Raw genomic sequence first — 26,594 nt, forward strand, 5'->3', positions numbered from 1 at the left:
GATGGTATCTGGCAAACAATGGTAAAAAATGTTAAGATGAAAGGTTGGCGATGCTCCGCTTGAATTCTAGTGGGTTGATGATAATGGCAACTTCGGTGGGCAGGTCATTCCAGTCTCGTGCAGTACGCTGAAAAAATGACTGCTGAAATGTCACAGTATGGGCTTGTAGGGGATACACTGCATTACTGTGGCTGAACCGGGCGACGCGGTGGGCTCTTTTTATGTAGGGGTTATCAAGAGGCAAAGAATGGAAAAATTTATGAAAAAGGTTAAGACGTGCTATCTTACGGCGCGAGGCTAGGGGGGGCAAGTTGATTCGAGCTTTTAGTGCTGAGATGCTTGAGTGGTAGAAATAATTAGATAGAATGAATCGTGTTGCACGGTTCTGAACCAATTCAAGGGCGTTAGTAAGATTATTGTGGTGCGGATCAAAAATAGCGCATCAATTTAAGATTGTTGCTTTATGTGGGATGCATTAATCTTATTACAGTTACCTTTTCATGCCTCTGTGAATATATATCCACTTTGCTCATCCGTGGCAAGCAAACAAGGGCAGCAGGGAAAGTACCTCAGATCAGCACGTACCTGCTTGTACCTTCGATAGTAGCTCTGGATGAGCACAGCAGCAGCTCTTTCCTTTTCTTGCTCTTCTTGACGCTTGCGTCCCTTGTATGAGCGGTATGCCTTCTGGATGATCTTGGCTGCCTCATATAACTCCCGCTGCTCCTTGTCTGGACAGAGGGTAGCAAAGTGGGATGGCAGGCATTGAAGACTAGATTAAAGGGCAAGGCAGGAAAAAAAAGATGGTGCAAGGATACTAAAAATAATATGTATAGGTTTGGAATCGCAAGAAGGTAAGATTGAGAAAATAAACCAAAGCATTCTTCTAACTTTTTCTTTAAACCTGCTCATTATTGCACTTTTTCATAAAAGGTAGCAAGTAACAAAGACACAAACAAGTACTTTCAACAGCGGGGATTAGCGGTGTTAGGAGGTGGCATTTTGCGATCAGGTACTCTAGGGGAAGCATGACAGACATTGGGAACAATAAAAAACATGTTGTATATGACATCACCAAAATCTCTGTGGAAATGCTGGAGGCCTTCAATCTCCACAAGCTACCTATGGCTATGCCTCTCAAAAATTCAACACATGGTAGTGCACATTCATTGCAGGCAACTACTCAGCAGTGTCTCTACAGCTGTGGCACAATGCTGTGAGAGTAAAATTGTGGGTTCAATCCTGACCCTGGCCACTTCAGTAGAGATGAGATGCTGCAACACTAGCACAGGTTTTCACTCTCAACTGGAAAAAACACCCGTGTACCATGGCTTAAATGCATGCAAAAGAACCTCAGATGGCTGAAACTAATCCAGAGCCCTCCATTACAAAAAACCTGATCTAGCATGCAAATACTGCAAATTTCGCAAAAAAAAGTTACAAAACTTTTCACTTTGAACTGCATGAATACTGTGATGTGTTTAAGCAGTTAAAGGTTATTGCCACCAGCACATGACTTTTTCATTTTGTTTGCCACACTAAGTGAGCTATCAGGTATATGGGTATAAGATGCTGCATGTCCTCAATGATTCAAGATGACAAGTGGGCAATTCTCTGCCATTCGGAACTTTTCACAGAGACCTTTGTCCATCATCCAGAATGTTGTCAGTCTGGTTACACAGACCTGGACTGACAGCCTTGGACATCCTGATACCAAAGCCTGCCATGTGTATGTGTTACTGTTAACCAGCACAAGTTTACCCAAATAAACAGTTAGTTTCAAGCATCATGAAAGCTTGCCTCTTTTCGTGTTCTGACTACCACCACGCGACAATATGCACAGCAGAATAAATACCTAGTGATGCTGTGAGTAATCAAGCTTCAGCACTGACCAGCATGGTTTTGTTCGCAGAAAATTTGTATGTCCCAAAACACTGAACAATTTGTTGCGTTAAGTAGTTTAGATGTCACTGTGAGCAAAAATTAATTCAAGAAGCACAATACTCCAGCTGCAGCTGATACAAAAAGAAATTGCCAATACAACTGTTGTTTCATTCAGTCCTACCTTTTATGAGATGTCATGATAAACAACGTGGCCAAAAGTAAGAGGGGAGGTACAACCTTAGCTTCTTCCAAAGTATTCACAATACTTTGCGAGTGACCACAGCAGTCATGAGAGGCTGTAGCAAGGCTCTGAAGGCACTCCTTATGCTTCTAAGAGTAGTGTGGTAAGACAAGTTGTTCCTATTTTCGACACCTTCTGAGTACAGCTAACAATACAGCAGCCAAACGGACAGACAAAAAAATGACAGCTCTAGTCACGTGCAAAGTGGCCCAAGTACTTTTAAGAGACTGCACACTGTTGCACTTGCATACGCACTGCCACCTTTGTCCCACCTGAAAGAGTGAGGTTGGAGAAATCTCTCTCCATGATTTTTCCAGAAGCTTTGAAGAACTCGCAGAAATCTGCAGTGGTTGGTGGAGGTGAAGGTGATTCTAGTGTGAAACTTCCAGGACTCTGCAGGCATGATGATGAGGCTGGGCTCAAAGATGATGACGGAGTTCCTGCTTCACAGTACCTGCACAAAGTGAATGCCAAGTGCCTAGACTTTAGAAGATAGCAAACCATACCTTAATACTCTGCTTCTGAAGCAAAAAGGATATACTAGTATTAAGTCCAATAATAGTTTAAAAGAAGTGGCGATATGAAGTAGTCAGGTAGCGAACAATGCACAGACAAGACAGCCATAGTGATGTAAGTCATACATGTAAATGTGCCCCAAATAAATGATTTCAATTTTTACTATGCCTTAGACTTTTGAATTTGGTACATGTATGTGAACACTCAAGTTCTGAACCAGATAAACTGCTCCATTTCTCTCTCCCTGTCTTTCCTTTTCAGCATGCAAAAATGCACTTCATGCAGAGTACTAAAGGCGATACGTCAGCAAAGGCAAAATCTGCTGTACGCGCTTAACTTTTCCGCCTTAATCATTAATGAGGTGCGTCCAGGTTGTGTACCTAAATCTTATAGCACCCAACAAAAATGAACCACTGCAGCCCTGAGAATGGCCAACACTGTGGCAAAAAAATATCGCTCAAAGCAAGTGTTTTGTGCCATATTTCGGAGCACTCATAGAAAAAGTTACTGAGTGTTGGGTATTATAACCTAATAAGTAGCCCAACGGTGCAGTATTTGCCTAAATTGCTAACTAATGGCAAGGTGCGGATACGAGAAAGCACTTGTGCGTATGTGTGCAATATTTTCTTTTCTTAGCACCAGGGCTGAAGCATGCGTGTGATGCCATGAGCAAGCAATAGCCAAAGTAAAAGTACCACTAGGCAAAGTTCCATAGCTACAGCTGTCAATAGCTACATGTTCTGGCACTCAAATTTGCTCAGAATTTGCTCAGAAAACATACAAAGCACTATCTGCCACTCCTCACGCTGCAAAAATGTGACTGCCCACTCCTCGGATAGAAAATCATACCAATTTTAAAGCAGTAATAGAGCACATGTTTTTATGAACACTTTTATGGCACGTTTATGGCCAAGATTCCACAGCACATATTTTGCCATGCCAGGCCTGGCCCTAAGGTGCATTTACCTGTAGTTGTAGTCGCTGAATTCGAAGTTGAAGTCATCACTGAGAAGAGGCGGTGGTGGATCATCAACGGGGCAGATGGATGTTGCCAAGCCAGGGCTGTGCGGACCGCCAGCCGTTTCGGGTGACGACAGCAGCAGGAAGAGGCCCTCAGCCTCCATTGAGTCATCCTCCTCATCATCCAGTGTGCGCGGCGCCGCCTTTATGCGCTCTGGTAATGCCGCAATTATCTGCTCGGCCAGCGTCAACACTCGACTGTCCGCTGGCACGTGGCTTGTCGCGTCTGTTGCCGATGCCGAAGAGCCAAGGTCACAGCCCATGTTGCCATGGCTTTCTCGTCGCCGGCCCAGGGGGCTAGCTCCTGTGCGAGGTATTAAGAACTCTGAGTGCCATGAGCTTGCTGTGCCCTGCTACAGTGAATAGCGAAGCTGGCACTATCACAGTAAACTGACGCCACCTAACTAGTTCTGAGGCAATGCATTTTACTAATATAAGTGCAATGCTTTCCAAGTGCTATTGCTTTTCATGTTTGGATTGTACAGCTCTTTTTCATTAAGGGCCATGTGACAAAAACTCATAGCCAGCATTTTGAGAAACGTTACGAAAATCCAATGCAAGAAACCAAGAGAAAGTGATTGAGGCACAGTGCTAGGAATATAAATTCTTATGGAATGTCAACAAGCGATGTTCTTAAGAAATTTTTCCAGTACAAAGGTTTCACAGAAAACACTCCCGACCAGCCCTACAACATTTATTTCTTATGTTCTACTTTACACCTGTTTTACAAACAGTCATAATGAGACCTAAATGTTCACAGAATACCACTGGCACATTTACATTTAAAACTTCAGTTTATTATTATTATTATTTTACAATGTTAAGATCCCAGCGCCTTTGATGCCTTTGCTCTTTCATCAAATAGAGCTAGTACTCTGCAGTTTTCAGGTTGAAGGTAAATGCTACTAATGCCTTAACTATTTATTTTGCACATTCTTATATATTTATGCAGATATTCTTTCACATATTCTTATATTCTTTCTTTCAGATATTCAAAATAAGGCATATGGACCGAATACTGTAAAGAGGCCCAAAGCAACTTCCATCCATGCAGCCATTTCTTTTTCTCTCCAAGACTTTCCTTCCGGTCTCATACTTGCTAGCATGCTGGAAAATACAAGGGCAGCCCTGACTTCCATGATGCTTATGATTATGCTGAATTACTGCTGTGTATGTGTATTGAGTGCGTGGCAAGAGATGGCGCCACCATCCCAGCGCCTGTGTGTGCGTGTATTGAGTGCGTGGCACGAGACGGCGCCACCGCCCCGAGCGCCCCAGCAAGTGCTGTGTGTGTACATCCAGACGCCGGCCCTGTGTAACGTGTAACCCATGTGAATAAAGATTGCTGTTACGTTATCCAAAAACACAACAATTACTATACTTGATTTATTGTGTGTCTTCATTCTGTACATTGTGGCCTTCTTTACTTTCTTTTTAGGCAACGAACTTACAAAGGAACTCTTCTCTCATGCAACAAAACAGGCCAATGATGACCCTTTACTTTCAGTCTACTTTCAGTCAAGATAAAAGCCATCCCTATGCAACAGAGTAATGAATTATTGCAGGAGAACGAAAGAAACAAAAAGCGGCAGATAATAATGCCTTGGAGCCATTTAAAAGGTGATCCTCATGCTTTGGCTCTTGCCCCAGCGGTAGTGCACTATTATGAACACAAAGCAGCACGCTGCTCAACCTTTACTGGGAACTGCAGTCAGCTAGTGCCATGCTGTAGATATTACCACCACCATGAGCTGACATAGTGAGACAAGTGTGAAATGAAATGATACCAGCCATGAGTTCAAAAGACATGAATTAGAACTAGTAACAGTACTCACCTGAAGACCGAACAGGATTCTGCATTTCTATTTCCTCATCTGAGACACCGACAACATCAATAAATGGGCTTTCACTGCTTCCTTGCGCATCTAAAAAGATGAAAAGGGGGCAAAGGATTATAAACAAAACAAAGCTGCCTATTTTTAAGTTCTAAACACACTCAGAGTACAATTATACAAAATTACCCGTTTAATTTTTGTTGTTTCTAGAGTTAAAGAACACCTTGAGCAGCTACTATATTTATTTCGCTGCTACAACTAAAAAAACGAGGTGTAGCTCTGCTGCCAGGGCAGACAAATTCGTTGTCTACACATGCAGTTATCAAGTGGCTTGAACAGTGAAGCATAATATGGTAGCTTTAAACAGCGTGGTAGAGAATTTTTTGATAACCTGCACATGAATCCAGCTGCAAGAAGTAACGTAACAGGAGCAACAATCTATTACTGTGCTAAACACATACCTGGCTCAAGAACAACATTGCTGAGGTCCAGCTTGGACACGAGTCTCGATGAAAGCATCATTGATGAAGGCAGCGATGAAGAGCCTTCACACATGCCACTATCTACAGAGGAGCGCTTGGAGGATTCAGCATCAGTGGATGAACTGCCACTCATGTTGCCGTCAGCTGATGCTCGCTTAGTCAGCCGGCCGTGTGAGGATGTGGACGCGCTCTTCGAACTCCGTGAATGCTGCTGCTGCTGTTGGGGCTGCTGTTGCTGATGCTGTTGCTGCTGTAGTAACTGGCAGTGAGGACTGAAAAAAGAAAAGAAAAACGATGTTGTAACTACAATAAATTTAAACCGAGAGAAAAGGAAGCGAAAGCATATCCTTCCTGTCCTCTGTTCTTGCATTGTCAAGCCACATTCTGTGTTTTGTCTTGCACAAAAATGAGAAATTAGAAGGCAAAAACCAATTTGTACCCCAGTTCTGGACATGCATGGGAGCGATACGCTTGAAGAGAGGTAACATCTGATTGTAGGAGCCAGGTTTGCAATGACAATGTTTTTGCACAAGTATGATCCACACAGACACCTGCTTTGTATTTGGAACCCTGCAGGTGCTGTCAGCCTTCACTTCACAGCCCTACTTGAGTGGTTCAGGTGTGTGCAACTGAGCTCCTTTATAATAATCTTGAGCAACTTGAGAATAAGGTATAAGAACCACACTAAAACATTGACGGGCACAATAAAAGATGGACAGACAAAAACCAGAAAGAGTTTCATGTTAAAAATTTTTCACAAAAGTTCCTGCACGCACTTTTGAAGGGAAGTACACAGTATATTGAGTGTAAAAAAAAAAAAAAGACACCGTTCATCAATGCCGCTCTTTCTGTGTGCGCAAGACTTTCATTCTTCTTGAAGTACTGTAAACATGCTGTAGTGTATACAGGAATGTAGTAAGATGCAGCTAGCTACTGCTATGCCAACCATGCATTATGCTGTGCCTTTTCTTTGCCTTTTCTGAAAATGCACTCATGAAAGCTCCCGTTCTACTCTTCTTCTCTCACACAAAGAATGTGGCTCGCAATAAACCAATAACGACTGCATGCAACTGAACTAGAGGCCACAAGGGTTGCCAGGGGTTTGAAAGAAACACAAGAAAAGGCCAACAGAAAATTTAAGGGCGTACTAGTGATCCAGTGGCAGGCTCTGAAAGTTTGTGCCAGTGGTTAGTATGACTAGAGGGATTTGCTGCATCCTCTGATTTTCACGCATACCTGGTGGCAGAGCCCTGAGAGAGTTGCTGTTTGGTGACCGCTTGCTCCAGCTCCTCGGCAAGACTGGCATGCCCACTGTCCCGAGCAAGTGTGGTGGCAGTGCGGCCGTCCGCATTGTAGACCTTGGCAGCCGAGACATTCCACTGAAGCAGCAGCAAGGCCACCTCCCGTTGCCCTCGGGCACATGCCCAGTGCTGCAGGGGTGGAAAGGATACATGCACAAGAGGCATTACAAGAGTGACAGATATGTTTACTTATCACTCCTCATTGCTGCAAGACACAATTTCTGTTTGAGTATTGCTCATTCGTAGATACCAAGACACTCGCATAGCACAATTTGAGAATAGCTACCAAATTAAGTCAGCAGGATGTTTCATCTGTAACTGAAAGCTCTGAAAGTGTGACAGGTCTTGAAAGCAGAGGCATCAGAAAGCAAGAAAAAAAAAGCTGCCAAACATTGGCAAAGGCATTAAGGTAACAGTTCATGAATCCATATTTTGCTGCTTTTGAAGGCAAGCAAGTGCCACAGATTATCACGTTTTTTTTTTACAACATAGATTTGGTCTAATGGTTGAAAGATTTCAGTTCGTTGTGTTCTAAGCTTAACATTATTACTACAGCAAAACATGGATGAAAGAGGTAAGGAAGCAGGCTAGAGGCAGGTTGGAAGTTGCTGCCTTTCCCTTACAACATGATAATGTCTGATGTATATCTAGCCAATTCTTTGTAAGCATTGATCAAATGGCTGTAAAATGTTCTGTGACAAAGTGAAGTGGCTAAACCAGCTGCAAAGAGCAAGCTTGTGCTAATATGCGCATTTCCACCAGTTTCACCACCTTGCTTTGTCCTATGCGCTCTACACCTGCATGTTCAATGCTCGTGCAGTACTGTTAAAAAATTTTCCAGGTGTACAAACAAGATCTGACCACAAGGTAGCAGCACACGATGGTGCAGCTCATAAACCAGGAGAGTTAAGCTTCAGGTTTCAAAAAAGCTTGCCAATGACCTGCGCATCTGCGAGCAATCAAGGACAGTAAGAACTCGGGAGCGATATGAAGGTATAGGCAGCGGAGATGTGCAAGAGACAATGAGCCCTCAAATAGCTGGGCTCTATGCTCCTCGGAAGGAAACTTTCACGAACCACAATGTGCAAAATGCGCATGAAAATGCTGCATCTCATTGAAGCCTTGCTAGGAGACATACAAGACAAAAGTGATTAACCATTCGAGTAAAAAATGGCAGCACTTCTCTTGCCAACACACGAGCCCATCCTGAGAGCTGCTATTCAATCTTATCAGTAAAAAAAATCCTTGCTGGCTATTGGTTACAAACTGCACTGCTGAGCGATTTAAGACTTAAAGGTCCATGGGCCATCATGTCATCTGTGTCAGAGTAGAATAAACTACTCTGGGCTGCTCAAAAATAGCAGAGTGCCAGCAATAGCTAGTGTCATGTCTCATAGGTGGTGCCTCTGTTAGCTATCCTCTAGAATCTGACTGCAGGTGGCATCCCAGATTTTAAATAATGGTAAGACTGAGGCACTATGTACAGTACGGTCTATAGTACAGTACTGCATTGAAGTTGAGTATGATCAAAGTACAGTACGTAACTGAACTACAGCATGATCAATGTTACAGTACTATATCAAACTACAGCAAGATCAAAGTTACGGTACCTCACTGAAATACAATATGACTGAAGTTTCACTACAGCACTGAAGTAGAGTATATATAAGTGAAGTTACAGTACTGTATCTCAGAACAGTGTGATCAAAATAAGGTGCAGTCGATGTTTGTAAAAAAAAAAAAAAATGCTTCTCTACTAATTCTCACGCACCAGGGGAGTGCACTGTGCAGCGTCCCTGGCGAGTGCGTCCACCTCAGCGTCCAGCGTGGGCGATGGGCTCTGGAGGCGCCAGCGCAACAGACAGCGCGCCAGGCGAGAGAAGCCCAGAGCAGCGGCCAGATGCAGCAGGCTCAGGTCTGGCCGTGTCAGGGCACGTACGGGCGAGCTGTCACCGCCACTGCGCGGCAGCCACGCGCCCCAGCGAAGCTCCTGGCACAGCGACACAAGGCGCTCCTCAAACGGACGCTGCCGGTCCGCGAAGCCCTGTGTGCACGCAAGAAACAAGGTCTCTTCTAGCTCTGCACCAACCAAACCTGACGAAATGCTTACCATGCTATACACCAGTTCTGGATGAAACTAGCAACCGATGTAATTGCTGACTGTTATTAATCAGAGGGCAGGTCACTGAGTGCCCACCTTACTGAATCCGAATGCTAAAGGAGTAAACTCTTATAACAAAGAAAAAGAACGTTGCACTTACCTGGGCCAGGACACCTGGAAAAAGTGTGCTGCCTTTGTTTCCCAAGGAAAGCCTGGCTTCGACCATTTCCAGCCTCTCCAACAGTGAGAATTTGAGAGTGCCCTCTGGAAAAAGAGGAAATGTTGAAAATTCACACTATGTTTGTTCGTCAATCTAAAAACTGGATCAATGAGTTGGTAGGCAGCACCAAAGTTTTGTACAAAGGCCACCAAAATCTGTCGGTGCTTGAGGAAGATTAATTACATCCGGGTTACGTATGTTTCCTCACTGATATCCAAGTTGACTCATAGGAGCTGATTATATAGTCAACCTAGAGTGTAGTATGTGCATTCCTTTTTTTTTTGCTACACTGCTAAACTTCTAAGCTTCTAATACCATTCTGCACTACAGCATTCATACTTAAGTTGTGCATATGTACAAAATATATCATCTTTCATATATATCTTTTAAATATATCATAGACCTTCTTTTTTGAGCACTCAGACTTTTTGGTCCCAAAACAGGAAAACTTGTGAATGACTTGGGAATGACAGTACTAGTTGACTTACAAGAAGTCTATCGCTACTGTATAGTGGGGAATACTAGTTATTTACTGGCTAGCACTTTTGGTTCCTAATAAAGATGCTGCACGTTGCTCAGTGTTAAGCTCAACTGCTCTGCAGCATTTGGATAGGCACTGAAGAAAATAATATTAACCTTTAGACTTGGTACAGCAGCCCAGGTGTCAAGTATACAGTATTCACCGAAATCATCCAAAACATACAATACAAGAGCAAGCAAAATAACACAGCTGTCAAGTGAACCTTCCGTTTTTTTACAGGTATTTATTATTTGAAAAATTGTGAACAGTAAAAAGCCACCAAGGTTTGGTGAAAAGGCATTCTGATTTACCGCTTCCACAAAGTAGCCTACTTATCAAGGTATCGGTTGAAACAGCCATAACAAAAATCTTTCCAAACAACATACAGAGTGGCATAATGTGATGCAAATACCAATGTGCTATTATTTCTTGGAGGATTATCAATTTGCTTTTAAAGCTATTAAAGGCATTAAGACTGAAGTTGCCCTGGTCCTTACTCTTAACACTACTGTAAATAGCAAATATCCACTCCTTGCAGAAAATTGTACATCGCAAATAGCCATAACAACCTGACACTTTCTGCCACAACCACAAAAGTCCCATAAATAAGCAGCTCAGCTAGACTGCCTCCAACTAACAAATTTTTGCCTTTGCTCCTCTGTCGTGCCCTAGTCTCAAGATACAAAGGCTATCCACACAAAAGCTGCAGTTAGCACTGTATACCATTGTTGCCTATGGCGGCTGAGAAGCCTGATCTGCTTAGGAGGCAGGTAGCGGTGCCGCCTCGTATGCTTCATGTACAGTGCTGATCGTAAAAGGTATACATTTTATAAATTTTCTTGTGTTACAGTAGAAACTGTATACAAAGCTGTGACAACTACTGCAGAGAAATACTCTAGCAATGAAGTGGACATCAGTTGCATACATTTACTACGATGGACACTTGGCTGAGTTGATAATGAAAACTGTGTTGAAAGCAGAGCATGAAACGATGACACAAGAACTAAAAAAAGTGCTGCAGTTATGACTTTTTTTATTATTAGTTTTCTGCGGTCATTTTGTGTGTTATCATAGGTGCAGTGGGCATATGTAATTTAATTTGCACAGGAGTTTAGCAGGCTGTTGGTTTCTGGCACTTACCGTCCACACCAAACCAATCCTTGGCCTTTTGGGTGCTTACAAGGGGCTGCTCACGGTACTCAAAGATGACTGAATTGGATATGACAAAGCCTTCACAGGCTACCTGGAGTGTTACCAGTCCAGCTTCATGGGCTAGGAAAAGGGAAAAAAAAAACACCACTATTCAGTCACACAAATGCTGGACTTGGGCTGTAGTAACAGGCATGGCGACTTAAGCAGTGAAAAAGGAAGACACTGAGGAGACATGGGATAGTTATCCTCCAGTAAAAAAAAAAAAATAGAAATTTGACAGTACAGGTAAAATTGCCAAATAAAAAAAGGCACTCTGTTGCCATTCTGGTAGCTTTACAAAAGTTTGGGCAAAGAGCATGTGCTCACTTTAATGTTAGGTGAGATAACGACTCCATTGTCAGATTAAGTAACTTCAAGAAGTGAAGAACTAACTGGTGACTGTGCTTTCCACAAGCCTAACAAATGTATTCAAACTAACTTGTACGAAAAGCTTACTGACTACTACTGGCCTAAACTGCACCTTCTTCTAGCTACCGTATTCACTTTTACAAATTTAAAAATGCAATGCAGCCGATAGTCAACTAGGAAGGAATGCAAAACTGCTGTGAAATCAAGAACAAAAAATACAAAGAAACTGTTTTATTGTGAAGATTATGGCTGCAGGTAACGGCTCTGTTAAAGAATTTTTGTGTCCACAAAAATGCAGAGAAAAAGAAATAGATTAGGTGAAAGCAGCACTAACCTGGACAAAAGCATCGCAGCACACCGCTTTGAACAAGGGTAGTTGGTACACTAACTCCATCGAAAAGAATCATGTATGGTGATGATGAGGAATACCACGGCCCTGTGATCAGGACTTTTACACCACCCTGTAATCAACAGAAAAAATAAGCAAAAGAAAGCAATCACAGCAAAATGTGTTATGAGACAAATGATGGATCGAGCACTGTGGCATTGACCGCATAAATCAATTCAAGCCATGTTGTATTGCCTTGTACTGCACTTAAAACAAGAAAGCAGCACAAGGATAAAATCAGGTGGATATTTCACATCGTCATATTGCCTCATCAACACAAAAAGAGAAAAAAGTTGCTTTCAATGCCAGTTTTCCACCTATGCCATATTTCATTCACAAGGAAGGAAAAATTGTGGGAAGAACTCTTTAAGCACAATGCCACTATTTACAAAGACGAATTGATGGGCATTCATAACCAAGTCCTCTCAATACCATAAACTACTTTTTGTTTCACTTGTTTCTTTCTCCTGGCAGCAGAATATATGGGCTTCATTTCTACAGTTATTGGAGCTTTGGGTGACTGACTCTAGAAAAACCCTGGTTACTGTACCAAAGTGCTCCTAAAGGTAGAGCAACACTTAGTATTCAGTTTTCTTTCCATTCTGCACCATGTAAATTTAGTGTCAAACATATATGTGCCCAGTCCTATGCTTCGTGGGCTTGGAGACAAGCCACATAGAGATTTGTTGCAAAAAACATTATATGTTGAGGCTGCACACCACAGAACTGCAAATTTCCTCACAAAAGGTTGTAGTCTCCACACTTTCTGCTTAGATGGAAGTGTATAAAGAACTGGGAGAGCCATGAGTAGGGAACCTTCAATGAACCACTAAATCGAATTTTGGCACAGCTGGGGTTCCTTATCTCTGGAGTGCTGCTGCAGTGGCTCAGTGGTTATGGTGCTCGGCATCTGACCCAAAAGATGCGAGTTCGATCCTAGCCGCGGAGGTCGAATCCTAGAGGTCCCTGCACTGTGTGATGTCAGTGCATGTTAAAGAACCCCAGGTGGTCAAAATTTCCGGAGCCCTTCATATGATGTCCCTCATAGCCTGAGTCACTTTGGGACGTTAAAACCCCCGTAAGCTATTAGCCTTATATATGGAGCTTCCTTGCTTTGTTTAGGTACTGATAGCACCGAAATGTATATCGAATGCAGCATGTGAAATGCTCCTCATGCTTGACTAGCTTAACATTATTAAAATGTTATTGTCTTCTTCCTTGCAGACATACACACCAATGCCCTGCCACCTTATCTTGTACATATCTAAGATCAACCAAGTAAATAATCCCTTGAAACCACTCCGTAGTTCGCCACCGCTCACCTCTGTGTATGACCAGTCGGGCGAGTAGTCAGTGATGTTGGCGGTGCCTTCGCGGTAGGTCATGCCTGAATGTGACGACTGTGTGCTTGGCGTCTTGTGTGCGAGTGACAGAGCGCTGCCCCCGCCGCTGCCCAAGCCAGAAGAGGAAGAGGATAAAATGCCTCCTGCACTGGCGGTCGACGAGGCCGTAGTGGTCGTGGTCGCCGCCAGGTCCGAGTTGAAGTCGTCCCAGTTTGGGAGGTCAGTCAGCATGTCGAAGGTATCCAGGTTGAACACCTGAGGATGTAAGCATAGACCCCTTTACCACGGCACCTTCGTCTCTTGACGACAACAGATTCGTTTTTGATTTTCAGAAGCTCAAAACGGCATTATTCACCGGTCATATCATTCCGGGCGCTATTATATACTAACCATAAAGTAACCAACTGATAATATCAGAAATTAGTCTGCAATAAGATGCAGCTAAGGGTGGCACAGAGAATAAACGTCGACAAATATTGAAAACAACTCCAAGTGTAACGCGGAGTTTACTTAGCAGGCAGCAGAGGCATAAAGTCCAGCATCTGTAACAAAACTCAAAATGCATGACAGCCGTAAATGCCTTTTAAATAACGGTAAATTACAGAACAAACTTAGGTTGGTCAAATGTTTAGGGGAATCCCCCAAGGTGGAGTAGATTTGTAATAAGGGAGTAATTACTCATTGACATCCACCCAAGCGCAGCCATACGGCTACAAATCTACTCCACCTTGGGGGATTCCCCTAAACATTTGACCAACCCAGTTCCCACTTCGAGTTATTGATCAATTCGCTCTCGCCCTACCATAAGCTTGCCGTCCCGGTTAGCTCAGTTGGTAGAGCGACTGCTCCGGTGAAGCGGTGGTCCCGGGTTCGAACCTCGGACCAGGACGAATTTTTCTTTAACTACGAAACTTCTGAGAAAGCTGCATAGCTTTCCTTTGTAGCCGTATGGCTGCGCTTGGGTGGATGTCAATGAGTAATTACTCCCTTATTAGAACAAACTTAGGCATCACTATGACCAAAATTACAAGAATTAAGACAATATTTTCAACACTGCAGCTCCACTAGCCGTTACCTATGGTTCGATCGTAACAGAGTTCTGTATTTACACCTAGCAGCACCAGCCGCTGCTCGGCGCCGTTCGTGTTCCACTGCATTGCCAACGGCGATGGTGTTCCTACTAGAGCACTGCACGGGCCTCAATTTGAGGCCCGAGCCCGGCCCGGGCCCGAGACCTGAAGCCCGAGCCCGGCCCAGGCCCGCGGATTCAAGCCCGGGCCCGGCCCGGGCCCGCTAAATTATCGCTCTAGTGAGCCCGGCCCGGCCCGTGAATCCCGGAGTGAAGCCCAGCCCGGGCCCGGCCCGGCCCGGCCCGTTTCACAGTAACGCTTGAGGTATACTGCTCACTCTGAGCAAGTAGACTGCTACTACACCGATAAGGAGCTGGCCGACAAAGGTTCTGAAACCGCAGTTTGGCTTCCAGAAAGTTGGTTCTTTTTAACCCAGAAGGAAGTGATGAAGAGTAGTTCTCGGCAGGCCCGTCTTTTGGAGGGTGATCTCGTGTAGGTGGGCAAAGATAAACTCGGAAGCTCCGAGAGCCAAATAAGGGCTGCATACACGAGCATTAGTCTACTCTGCGTTCCCCCATGATTGTAATCAGTTATATTCTGCCGCCCGCGAAGTATAAATATTAAAGCTGCCTAGCAAGCAGTAGGATGACATTTTTTTTTTACTGAACGCGATCTCACAGGTTGAGCTCATAGCCGAACTGGTCACCTTCCAGCAGAAACGAAAAGCTAAAAGGCTTGAGTATTTCATGGTATGTGCTTGAAGACCATAAGCGTCCTAAACTAATATGTTCTTCCCTAATGCATTTCTAATAGTGTATGGTATGTTTTGGGAACGCGAATGATCAATGGCCAATTAAGGCCGGTTGAATTTTACTCTTACTGCACCGCGGCGTGGAAATAAGGAAATAAATAAGTCAATGAATAAAGCTTAGTTTTTTTCTCAGCGCGTACTATAACTCATAACTCATCCGTGTCGCTGCTTCAATGCCGCAGTTGTGCACTTCACTCTGCAATATTGAATGAAAAGCCGGACACCAGCCGTTTCTGTACGGACCCAAGCCTGGCTCGGGCCCGCAGCTTTAAGCCCGAGCCCGGCCCGGGCCCGCAACTTCAGGCCCGGGCCCGGCCCAGGCCCGGCAAAATAAATCATGTCCCGGCCCGGGCTTTCGGGCTGGCCCGAGCCCGTGCAGTGCACTAGTTCCTACACACCATTGAGTGGTTTTGTCTTCGATGCTGACCGCCGCCTTGCAAGCGTGCTTTCCCTCAGCACTACAATATATGCGGCAAAGCCTACACTATGAGAAAAAAAAAAATGCTTGACATCGCTGCCGACTTTCGTTCAAACCCAATAGCATTAGTCAGCTCAACGAGGAGTACGCAGAGAAAAAAAAAACAGAATAAAAACTGGACACGAAGATAACTCCACTGTTGTTCATCTCAAATGTGGGCATCGTTTCGCAGCCCTAACATTGTTTTCAGGAATCGTAAAGAAACTTGGTAGCGACGCGGTGGCATCTCACTCGCGTTGCAGACGCAGCTGCCACTCTTCGTTTTCTTCTTGTGATGCATTATTGTGACGCACGAACGTACCGTCATTGCCAAAAGTATCCGGGCAACGGGGTCTGCTTCTGAGCCGTACAGTGGTGCCCTTATGGCATCGCTAAAGACCTGAAGGCCTCGAAAGGCAAGGAAAAGGGTTCCCCTTGCACAGATTCAGAGTGTGCTTTACTGTACGGGTATGAAACAAACCTTGTTGCCTAGTTACTTCTGGCAATGACGGTACACCGAGCATGCGCAAAGCATCCTTATCCACGAGGCGCGTTACGCCACTACGCCCTGACTCCAAGGCCGAAAGATAGTGTGCTAGTGTGAGTACGACCGCCTTTTGGAGGAACACAATACAAAACTAGGAAAAGCGGAGGAAGCACCCGAGAGGCTAGAGAGTCCTCTGAGAGGCAGGTACACTCCCCACATGGTCGCATATGAATCCAAGGATATTCTGTGGACGCCCTCAGTTTTGCGGCGATGCGAATACGGTAGATGGTATAGCACTGAAAAGTACAAAAATAAAATCCTCGACTCGGTAGCACAGAGATATGAAAAACACGACTATCTTGAAAGGGCTAGCATGCTAAAAATGACCCGAAGGCCGTGGGTTTGTACAATGACATTAAGACACCGAAAGGTTATCAAGAAGATGGAAGTTCAATGGAAGGATCAAAGCTGAGGTGATGCTCCATACGGTGGAGATTTTTTTAGGTGTCCAAGACAGCACGCCTTTAATTAGGAGACGCTATTTAAAACAGACTAGCTGTTAACTTGCGGCTCTTGCATCAAGAGCAGAGGAAGCCTATAGCCTGATTGTATACAATATACGCTAACAGCTCACGGTCTCGAAAGGCAGGTGGCAACGTCGCGCTAAGGTGGCTGCAACGGACGCACCTCTTCGTCGGGGGTGGAGATGTCGTTGTCGATGAAGTCCATCGGATTGAGGTCGACGGGGTCCGCATCGGCGGGCCCGTTTTCGCTCTTGACGAGCACCCCGCCACCCGACGACGAGTCCGACGAGGGCCTCCTGTGCGAGGCGGCCAAGTTGGCCGTCAACGTCTTCTGGATGCCGTCGTGGCTCAGGTCGAGGGAGTCGTCGAACAGCCCGCGGCCCTCGGTTGCCGACGCCGCGGGCTCCTTCGAGTCCTCGCCCATGAGGCTGCTGCTGCACAGCTCCGGGTCCCTGTCGCCGAACTCCATGTCCTCGCCACAGAGCACGCGACTGGCCCCCTCCATCTTGACCTCGGTGCGCGTCGTGGTGATCGCTGCCGCCGCTTCGGAGCTGCCGCTGCTCGATGAAGAGACCGAGCACGGGGTCGACGAGGCCGCCGCGCTGGACGCCGCTCCGCTGCCGCCGCCGGACGATGACGGTGTCTCCACGGCAGTCTGCTCTTTGGCCGCAGTGCCGAGCGCCGTGCCGCCCTCGGTGGAAGAGGCTGCAGCGGCGGCAGCGGCAGCGGCCGCCGCTGTGCCTCCGGCGCCGCACAGGAGCGTCACGGGCGTCACGGAGGCGGACGCCAAGCCCGTGGCCGCGGCCGCGCTGTTGAGAATGAGCAAGCCGCCGCCTCCCTGCAGCTGCGACAGGTTGAGGATGAACGAGGTGGTGGTGGCAGCGGCGGGTGTACCCGCAGCGCCGGCCTCGCGCACGGGCGCCGCAAGGATGACGCTGCCGCCGCTCGTGGCGCCGCCAGAGGCAGCGGCGGAGGCGGCGCGGCCCTCCTTGTGGCCCAGGGCCACCAGGGAGCCGCCGGCGGCCGCCACCACCGACGACGACGACGAGTGGGGCGGCTGCGGCACGGGCGTCGACGACGTGGCCGCCGCGCAGCGCGTCTTGGGCGAGATGATCCGGTGCAGGCTGTGGCCGCACTTCTTGGACGCGCTGCTGCTTCCACCGCCGCTGCCCCCGTCGGTCGCCGTGGTGGCGGCTGCCGGCGAGGGCGTCGACGAAGAGGCGGCCGAGAACGCCTGCGGAGGCGCGGACGAAGGCGCCGGCGGCGGCGTGGGCGTCGAGGCGGGCGACAATGACGTCTTGGTCGTCGAGTCACAGGGACACTCGTGGGTGCGTGCCCCGCTCCCGCCACCGGCGCTGCCGCCGCCACCGGCGTTGCCTTTGGCCCGCTGCTTCTCCATGAGCTGCTGCACGATGGCCTCCACCGTCTCGGCCGTCTGCGCACGCGACAGAGAAGGGCACGCGTGCTGCGGACTTGGTACACACAGCATGACACGCGCGCGGATTTGAGAAAGGGAAGAATGGCTGTGCCCCAGACTCTAGCCTGTTGGCAGATCAACCGGGACGTGTACCCCAACCACAGTTCTAACGCTGATTTGCATTGCTGAAGGAGGAAGCCATGCCAGAGGGCAGTTCGTGCCTATGGAGAGCGTGCGACAGGAGCTCGCAGCATCGAACCGCAAGCGCTTAAAATGCGTTACGTTGCCAAGCATCCGGCTGTCACGTGACCAACAAGCAACTTCTTTTTCAATACTCGCCATAATCTAGACAAAGTTACTCTCTTTGCCTTACGACATCTTCTTGGAGGTATGTGATAGCATAGTCCTTCAACGGTGATACCTATGCCTGACAGTGAGTGAATTCTTAGAAGAGTTTAATGTACGCATTTTTTCTCATGAATCGGGGCTATCTTGCAATATGAAATTTCACTCAAGCAGCAAGGCCTAGACATACATTTGACAAAGTTCCCTGGCAGTTCCCTGGCGCAGGCTATCGACTGAATTTTCATCACAGAAAGGAAGCTATATAGGTGCACAAAACCAGATACGAGAGAAAAGAAAGGAAAGGAAACACTACCCTCACTTCTACACCAGCGATAGGAAGCCACAATCAACTTAAACCAACACAGCCTGAAAATAGACAACCACTAAAGAAAACAAAAAGAAAACAAAAGGTAACGCATCACCCCCTTCTCCCTCTCCGTATGTGCACTCGTACTGAAGAAGCTACGTAAAAACGCTATCTCCTTATCAAGCACGTTGGCCGAAGGTGATCCGACACACGCGTTCGCTTCTTTTTTGATCAATTAAGCTTCCACCAGCTCACATGTCTGATCACTGTGAGTAAACAAGATACTTGTTTTATCTAGCAAAGGAAAACAATCTTTGCAACCTCTGCAGTGCAATGCAAGCTTAAAGGACACAGCACCTTTCAACGACCTACGGTGTTCCGTAAGACGTTCATTAATACATCGGCCAGTCCGGCCGATGTAGTTCTTGCCACATGAAAGCGGAACATGATACAGAACACCTGTGTCACAGCCTATAAGCCTCTTTCTGTGGGCTACCGTGCATCCTCTACTTGCACTGTCACCACTACATTGGCCACATCAGCCACATCGGCCGATGTATTAATTAACGTCTGGCGGAACACCGTAGGTCGTTGAAAGGTGCTGCGTCCTCTAACCGTGCATTCCACTGCAGAGGTTGCAAAGATTGTTTTCTTTTGCTGGATAAAACAAGTATCTTGTTTACTTACAGTGATCAGACATGTCGATCGTGGGCTGGTGGAAGCTTACCTGACACAAAAAAGAGGTAACGTTACCTGATGCGTTACCTTTTGTTTTTTTGTTTTCTGGTAACGTTACCTGGTGCGTTACCTTTTGCTTTTTTGTTTTCTTTAGTGGTTGTCTGTTTTTAGGCCATGTTGGTCTGAGTTGATTGTGACTTCCGATCGCTGGTGCGGAAGAGAGAGTAGTGTTCCATTTTCTTTCTTTTCTTTCGTATCTGGTTTTGTGCACCTATATAGCTTCCTTCCTGCAATAAAAATTCAGTTGATAGTCTGCGCCTGTGTTGTGTCTCCTCGTTCGCTTTGGTCCTGTTCTTTCGCACTGCCAATTATGAATCCTCCCCAACTAGCCCGGTTTTCTGTTCTTATTTCCCCGGCATGAAAGGCAAGCGAAGACATGAACGAAATGGCATGCACACATGCACAGTTCTCGAAAGTCTTTTGTTACGGACATACAGCCACTTCATTAAAAAAATGCCATCGACGGCCGCAAAGCGAAACATGCTATTACAATGCTCTGGATACTCACCGACACCTCTAGCTCATTGTTGAGGTCCGGCTCGTTTTCGCTGTAAACTGCAAGACAGGAAAAAAAAAAAAAAAAGGGAGACACGCTTGAACAGCTCAAAACTGAGAATGGTACTAGAGGTTTGTCTACAAACATCGCTAACCAACCGCAAGTTACAAGCGAGAACGCAAACAGTGATTCTCAACTGAGCGCGTATGAATAGCTACAACCACCGTCCGGCAACTTGCGACGTCTTTACCGCGGGGGGCCGCTGGAAGCATTCGGTTACAACGAAACCCGTGCTAACTAAGTAGAAGGGACGTCCAATTTTGTTCGTTATAACCACCGTTTCTCAATATTCACAGACGACGTTCACCACAAGAAGCTGTATAGCAGGGATGCTGTACTCAACAACGGGTAAACCAAAGCTGGCTTTCTCGGACGGATCAGCGACCGCGCACGTGAGTGCGCGGTCTTTCATAGCGATCGCTTATACTATACAGGCCACAGTGAATGATTTTTTTTTTATTATTTGATACCTCAAAAGCCTCTGGTATGGGGCACTGCATGAGGAATGAATGATGAAGAACGCTTCGCACTGCTTCGAAAAGACCGCGTGGCGCGAAAAGGCCACTTTTTTCTTCGTATATCGCGGTTATAGCTTGTACCAGAAAAGTTTTACTGCATTGAAGAAGGATGGATAGTTGGGCGAGTTTGTAATAATTCATCATGGGGGGTACAGCGCGAACAAGACGAAGCATGAAGACTACACAGATGAGCGCTGACTCGTGATTATTGTGTATATATGTTTGCTTCTTTCAATAAAAAATTCAGTTTCGAGTCAGCGCTCGTCTGCGTAGTCTTCTTGCTTCACCCTTCGTCTTGTTCGCGCTGTACACCCCACGCTGAAGCTTTACTGCGTTAGAACAAAGTAATATCGGCCTAAATCACGAGGCTACGATGAAACTTCGGCGGTATGCCCCCCCCCCCCCCCGACCCCCTCCCCTTTTCGACAGGGGTCTCTCACACATGGGCTTGAGCTGCGAGACGAGTTCGTCCTTGGTCCACTCCTTCTTGTCCGCGCAGTAGCTGAGCGTGGGCGCGATCACCATCTTGTTGTCGTCGCTGTACGGCACGTTCAGGTAGTGTACCAGCACGATGTCCGGGTTCTGCGCGCAAGGTGCGACAAGCAAGGCGAGAGGAAATAAATGTCTAAGAGGTACCACGAGATGATCGCCCAGGGAGCACAAATCAGAGGGTTCACATACGCCGGAAACCGATGCTGCCGGCACGCGCCAACCGATCTCTAGCTTGGCGGTCGGCTGAAGTACCCGATATAATACACAAAGCACCAGGACTACAAAGAGAAGCAAAAGTGCTTTTACACTTTTACACCTTTCCATACAATCCGTAACAATTTACGCTCAACGCGTTAATAGGGAAAATCGCGAGAAAAACTAAGAGAAAAAAAAAGGAAACGAAAGTGAATGGAGAATTAGCAATCACCACTGATCTTAAGCGGACATGGACGCGCTGAGCCACGCATCAGGAAGCAAAAAGCTCAAGTTAATATTGCTATTATTTGAGTAGAGAACATAAGACGAACACAGGGAAAGCAGGAAAAAAATGCGAGAAAATAAGAATACAGAATGGAGAAGGGAAAGAAACATGGAACGTCAACAGATCTCATAACCTACACGATATTAACGAAATGAGCATCCTACGTTAGATGCACCTGCTGTTTAGTACATGCAATGCACGAACATTAGCGGCGTCGCCGAGATACTATTAAAACGGATTTACAATTACAGGAGCTACGCGATAATAGGCGCGAGAGGAGTAACAAGAGCGCCCTGGTTTCCCTGTTTTCTTTAAAATATATAGGCACGCAGGTCACAAGGCTAACTGCCTCAGAAAGAGCGTTCTCAGACTTCGGCATAAGGTCACAGAGAGAGAGGGAGAGGGAGAAAGAGAGAGAGGGAGTCGAGGCAAACTTCCGCGCGCTCCGAGCTAGGCGTAATGAGAGCCCGCTCCTTCTGTCCCGAGAGGCGGAGTACCTGCACATTTTACAAAAGCAAGGAAGAGTCGTGTTCGCTCGCGGCAAAACCGCACACCGATGAAGACGGCTAAGCTGAAAGTCGGGAAGAGCGGCCCGCAAGAGAAAACAAAAGACTTGGTTCCCGCCGGCACTGCAGCGTGCGTTCGAAGAATATTCATCAAGCCGGACGCACGCGAGGCCATTCCGGTTCCATCCATCTTCGTTAGTTCCGATGTCCGACAACAACGGATCAAGTTCCGCCGCGGCGCGAGAAGCCTCTCCGAGTGCCAAGCGTGAGCACGGCGCAGGCGCCGCCGGGTCGTTAGCTGCCAGAACTTCGCTCGGCGTTCGTACGCGCTCGAAGAGAGCGCGCGGCGAAAAAGGTAAAAAAGTTCTCCGCCAGCTCCCGACCATCAGTTTGGGCACCGCCTCTTTGACGCGCTTGGTGGCGGAAAATCGCTACGGGTGCGCCGAAATGAAGACTAATAGAACCGCGATGGCCTTTCTTTGTGCTCGCATGCTCGCCTGGGGGCGTCTGGCGATGCTAGCACAGCGGCGGGGGACTGGCAACGGCCCCGAAAGTGCACGGATGCTGACAGATAAAGGCGATAAGCATGCAGTCGAGTCTGAAGTTTCGTCGGGCCTGTGATGTTCTGAACAGCATATACACCCTGACGGAAGAAATGAATCCCTGCTCCAATACGCGCCGCGAATACGAAGGATCGATCACCCGTCCTATGAATCTAACATGTCTCTGCCATCGCTAGAATGGTTGTGTGTTTGAAATGCGATAATATTAGCAGCAACAAGACGTGACTTTTCTCTAGCCAATGAGAATTATCCGGTTTGGTCACATCATTTCCCTCCAGCCAATGGGAATGCTGCGGCCTGGTGACGTCACTTCTCTCCAGCCAATGGGCGAATTTTATGCCCGAGAGCGCATTTGGCACCATGGCGCTTCTTATGCGATCGCATTAAAAAAAATGGTTAAATCAGGCAACGGCCTAGTTAAACAATCGGCGTGAGCGATGAGCTCCCACCGCATAACCTATAAATGTGCGGCACGGCAGCTGTTGCATCATCCACGCACGCTGGTTTTTCGATTTGTTTTGTTTCCCCGCTGGCCCCCAGAGGGAATCTAGGTTGAACTTCCTCTCATCGAGTACTTTCACTTCTCTCCCTGTCCTCGACAACGTCCCTCAGTTTTCTCCCCCAGCTTCTTCCCTTCTTTCTCTCATCGCCACCCCTCACTTCGTGCTCTCATTTTTCTCTCCTGGCCACATCGATCGGTGACCTTGGACGGACCTCATCCATGCGACGGCTCAGTGTGGGCTCCGTAAAACGGCTAGAGCCGCATGAAAAGCGCACATAATCTAGCGCGATCGACTGATGACATAGCATTTAGATTGGAAGCTCGCGACGCGTCTGCGCAGCCTTGCGTCAAGACACGCGAAGTTTCATAAGTTCCGCTTTCACGTTACTCTAAGTGCTGCGTGTAACATCCCCACTGGGAAACTCGTTGTAATGGCAGTTTGTCAACAAATGAACGTCATAATGAACTCGAAACACCGCAATGTATCGCACAAAGAACAACGAGTAGACAGGGGGTGCCCATATATACGTACCTGAAGGAGCCAGTAACAGCGGCGGTGAAAGGTTGGCAGAATCGCAGAGTGAACATAGCACCCGTAGATGCACTGGAAAGAGAAAAATGTTTGAATTGGCATTGTGGAAAAATTCGCAGTTAAACAAGGACTTTCTCTGACAACAGAAGGTTGGGAAGACAAGAAGGGCTACAAAAGGTTGCCGCACGGAGCTTGCGCGGCCCACTGATCACCCTCATAGCTTAAATACGGCCCCGTAGACAAACCTTACCACGACACTACCGTATTTACACACAGTATACTAGGGCGTCACGAAAAAAACAACAACACAACATCTCATCAATAAATCTGAAATATCAGCTAAGTTCCGCGCAGAGTTTTGCGCAGCATATTTCATCTTTTGTGCTCATGATTAGAAAACACCAACGAGGCAGGCGTACCCGCTGCTGAAGTTAAATTTATTAGCTTCTCGCAAATACTTTAAAATTAAATTTACAGACGTACGCTTGGCTGACAAGCTTGACAACGTTCTGGTTCGCATCTATCGAGATGGAGAGAGAAACACGTAATGAAGTCCCAGCACCCCACCTGCTGAACGGGCGGTAACGTACGCGACATGACATAAGAAAAGGTCTGTGTCGTGTCGCACCTCACACCTTGCCTGTGAAACATGAATAACCTATATTTATACTTTCTCCCCTCCTTCCGGCTCTTTTACACAACCTAGCTCCCTTCCATCTCCATAAAGTAATGCCTGCCGACAACGCTACAATGCTGCGGCTGTCGCCAGAAGTGCCATGCATCACCATGATATTCATATCAATTTTAATACATCGGGTTACTGTGCCACAGAAGGAGGACTCGAAGTAATAAGTGTCCGGGGGACCTCCCCTCTGGTGACTTACTTAAATATTAACTTATTAAACAAAAACGTCGCCCAGGCGTCTTCCCGGAGAATCATTATGGTTATTCGAACCTGAAGGTCAGCATCCGAGGAGCCCAGGAGAGGCCCGAATAATTTTCTTGCTAGGGGAATAAATAATGCGCCACCATGACATGAAAATATGCATAATTCATTCGACGCTGCATTGCCCCAGAGCGGCGACCACAAACCATGAATTTTACATTGCGGTTGTAGGATTGTGTGTTTGCTTTTCTCCGGTGTCCTTACCGAGTCTCCTTGTTTAATTATTACACAGAGCTGCAGCTCCACCGCAGCGACAGTTCTTTAAAGGGACCTTTCGTCGCAAGCCGGACAGAGGCGGGGAGGGGCAGGAGCGGGGAATTTTCGCCGAGATTGTGCGGTGTGTACACTCGCGCAAAAAAAGCAAAGAAATCAAAGCAAACTAATGGCTTCTCTGGAACGCGGAATTCGCTTATTTTTATGGTAACGAAAATAATCAATGAAAGTAGTGAATAATAAGACAGCTGTTATCGGACCATTAAACTACAGAGCAGAGGGAGCCGAAGCGCGTCTCTCGCGCATGCAGTGCACGAACAAGAACATGAACGCCCAAGCACCACGCACGATTTGCAAATTCCCCTCGCTCGATTACAGGGCTGCCGTTTACTATACCCGCCCTTCTCTCCTTCGGAGGAACCATCAAAGGGCATGCCTTAACGCTGGTGTATGAGTTTCTCGATAGTTATATTACTGCAGCCAAGAAACTTCTGTTTTTAAGCTTATTTCTTTCTTTAGTTCCCCCTCTTCTTTCTTTTTACTCGTGTCGTCGATTTCCATTTCTACCGCATCAAAATCTTTCCAAATTCATTATTCACTTTCCCTGGTTCCTAAATCTTTATTTAGGTACCGCATGACACAAGTTAGAGTGAATATTTATTATGCTTGGGTATGCATCAAACCACAATCCCCACCTCCCCTCCTTGAGTATCTGCCATTCCTTTAGAGGGAAAAAAAAACAATCGACGCTTCGGGCCTATCTGATTGTAAATTATAAGCACATACGTGATCAGAGCACACGTATAAAGTAACCCGCGCTCTGTGATCTGCCGACAAACCCCGTTCTCAAAGGCACGCTACACCCGGTATATTCGTTAACGCCTAATGCTTAGAGGCACACTGCGTTTGCTGAAATGTCTTGACAGGCCTTCTTTCCTCTCTTTTTCTTTCCACCTTCAACCCTGACATTCTCGGCCTGTCAGTTCGCGAGTTCAGGTTAATCCGCTGCGATTCTGTTAGGCGCTACATTTCGCCGACGCACTGCAACTCACTGGAGTGGCTTGTACGGTGTATCCCAAGTCTCCTCTTTCTCTGGATCCCACTCCGTCTTTCTCTACATCTTCTCCGGCCGAGGCATAGTGCACCCCCCCCCCCCCCCCCTTTTCTGTAACTTTCGCCGCTCACAGCTGAAGCTAAGTGCCGGCGCATTGCCCGCTACTATAGCGAGGCGGTGGTCTCGCGAGTTCAGACAGTTGAACGAACGACGTGCACTGGGATACCTCATCCAGCCGGACGCGTGGGACTTGAAAGCGGCCGCTGTCAAGTCCCGTTCGGGAAACACGTAAGTGGACGGCCAGCAGGAGAGTACACAGAGGCGGCACTGGAATGTTGTTGCGTGGCGCTCCGACAAGTGTCATCTCTCCCTCATTAGGCGGGGAGCTCGCAAAGCGTTGAACGACCGTGACAGTGCACGAAGTAACAAGCGGAACTACCCTTTTAACAGGGTGGCGACGGCCAGCTGCCCGTCATCCGTGTCTGTCTGCTTCCCTCTACATATCTACTCTGATGAAATTAGTGGGACGATAATCTCGTGTAGTTATACGAGAGCTGCTCGTCGAGGATAATTACTGCCCCCTAAATTGCGCGGTGACAGTGCGCAAGTTCGAAACAGGTCGCAACGGCCGCACTTAGATGGAAGCAGTGTAAAACAATATTGT

The 26,594-nt window shown here is 47.0% G+C and overlaps 1 protein-coding gene across 11 annotated transcripts in view; it reads right to left on the minus strand.

The window, feature by feature from the left end:
- Positions 1-26,594, minus strand: part of Camta (Calmodulin-binding transcription activator) — a 469,187-nt gene that overhangs the window by 14,665 nt on the left and 427,928 nt on the right. For all 11 annotated transcript variants that reach the window (XM_089574641.1, XM_089574637.1, XM_089574635.1 and 8 more), the window contains 15 exons: positions 23,718-23,789; positions 21,082-21,223; positions 20,076-20,122; positions 16,924-18,195; positions 13,391-13,666; positions 12,015-12,141; positions 11,261-11,392; positions 9,541-9,644; positions 9,051-9,323; positions 7,215-7,408; positions 5,958-6,250; positions 5,497-5,586; positions 3,608-3,965; positions 2,398-2,579; positions 586-731 (listed from right to left, as the gene is read on the minus strand). In XM_089574641.1, the coding sequence (XP_089430767.1) occupies positions 586-731; positions 2,398-2,579; positions 3,608-3,965; positions 5,497-5,586; positions 5,958-6,250; positions 7,215-7,408; positions 9,051-9,323; positions 9,541-9,644; positions 11,261-11,392; positions 12,015-12,141; positions 13,391-13,666; positions 16,924-18,195; positions 20,076-20,122; positions 21,082-21,223; positions 23,718-23,789 (3,708 nt within the window). The remainder of the gene's footprint in view (positions 1-585; positions 732-2,397; positions 2,580-3,607; positions 3,966-5,496; positions 5,587-5,957; positions 6,251-7,214; positions 7,409-9,050; positions 9,324-9,540; positions 9,645-11,260; positions 11,393-12,014; positions 12,142-13,390; positions 13,667-16,923; positions 18,196-20,075; positions 20,123-21,081; positions 21,224-23,717; positions 23,790-26,594) is intronic.

This window comes from Amblyomma mixtum, chromosome 2 (genome assembly GCF_055824585.1).
Source record: "Amblyomma mixtum isolate Tamu chromosome 2, ASM5582458v1, whole genome shotgun sequence".
NCBI classification, from domain to species: Eukaryota; Metazoa; Arthropoda; class Arachnida; order Ixodida; family Ixodidae; genus Amblyomma; species Amblyomma mixtum.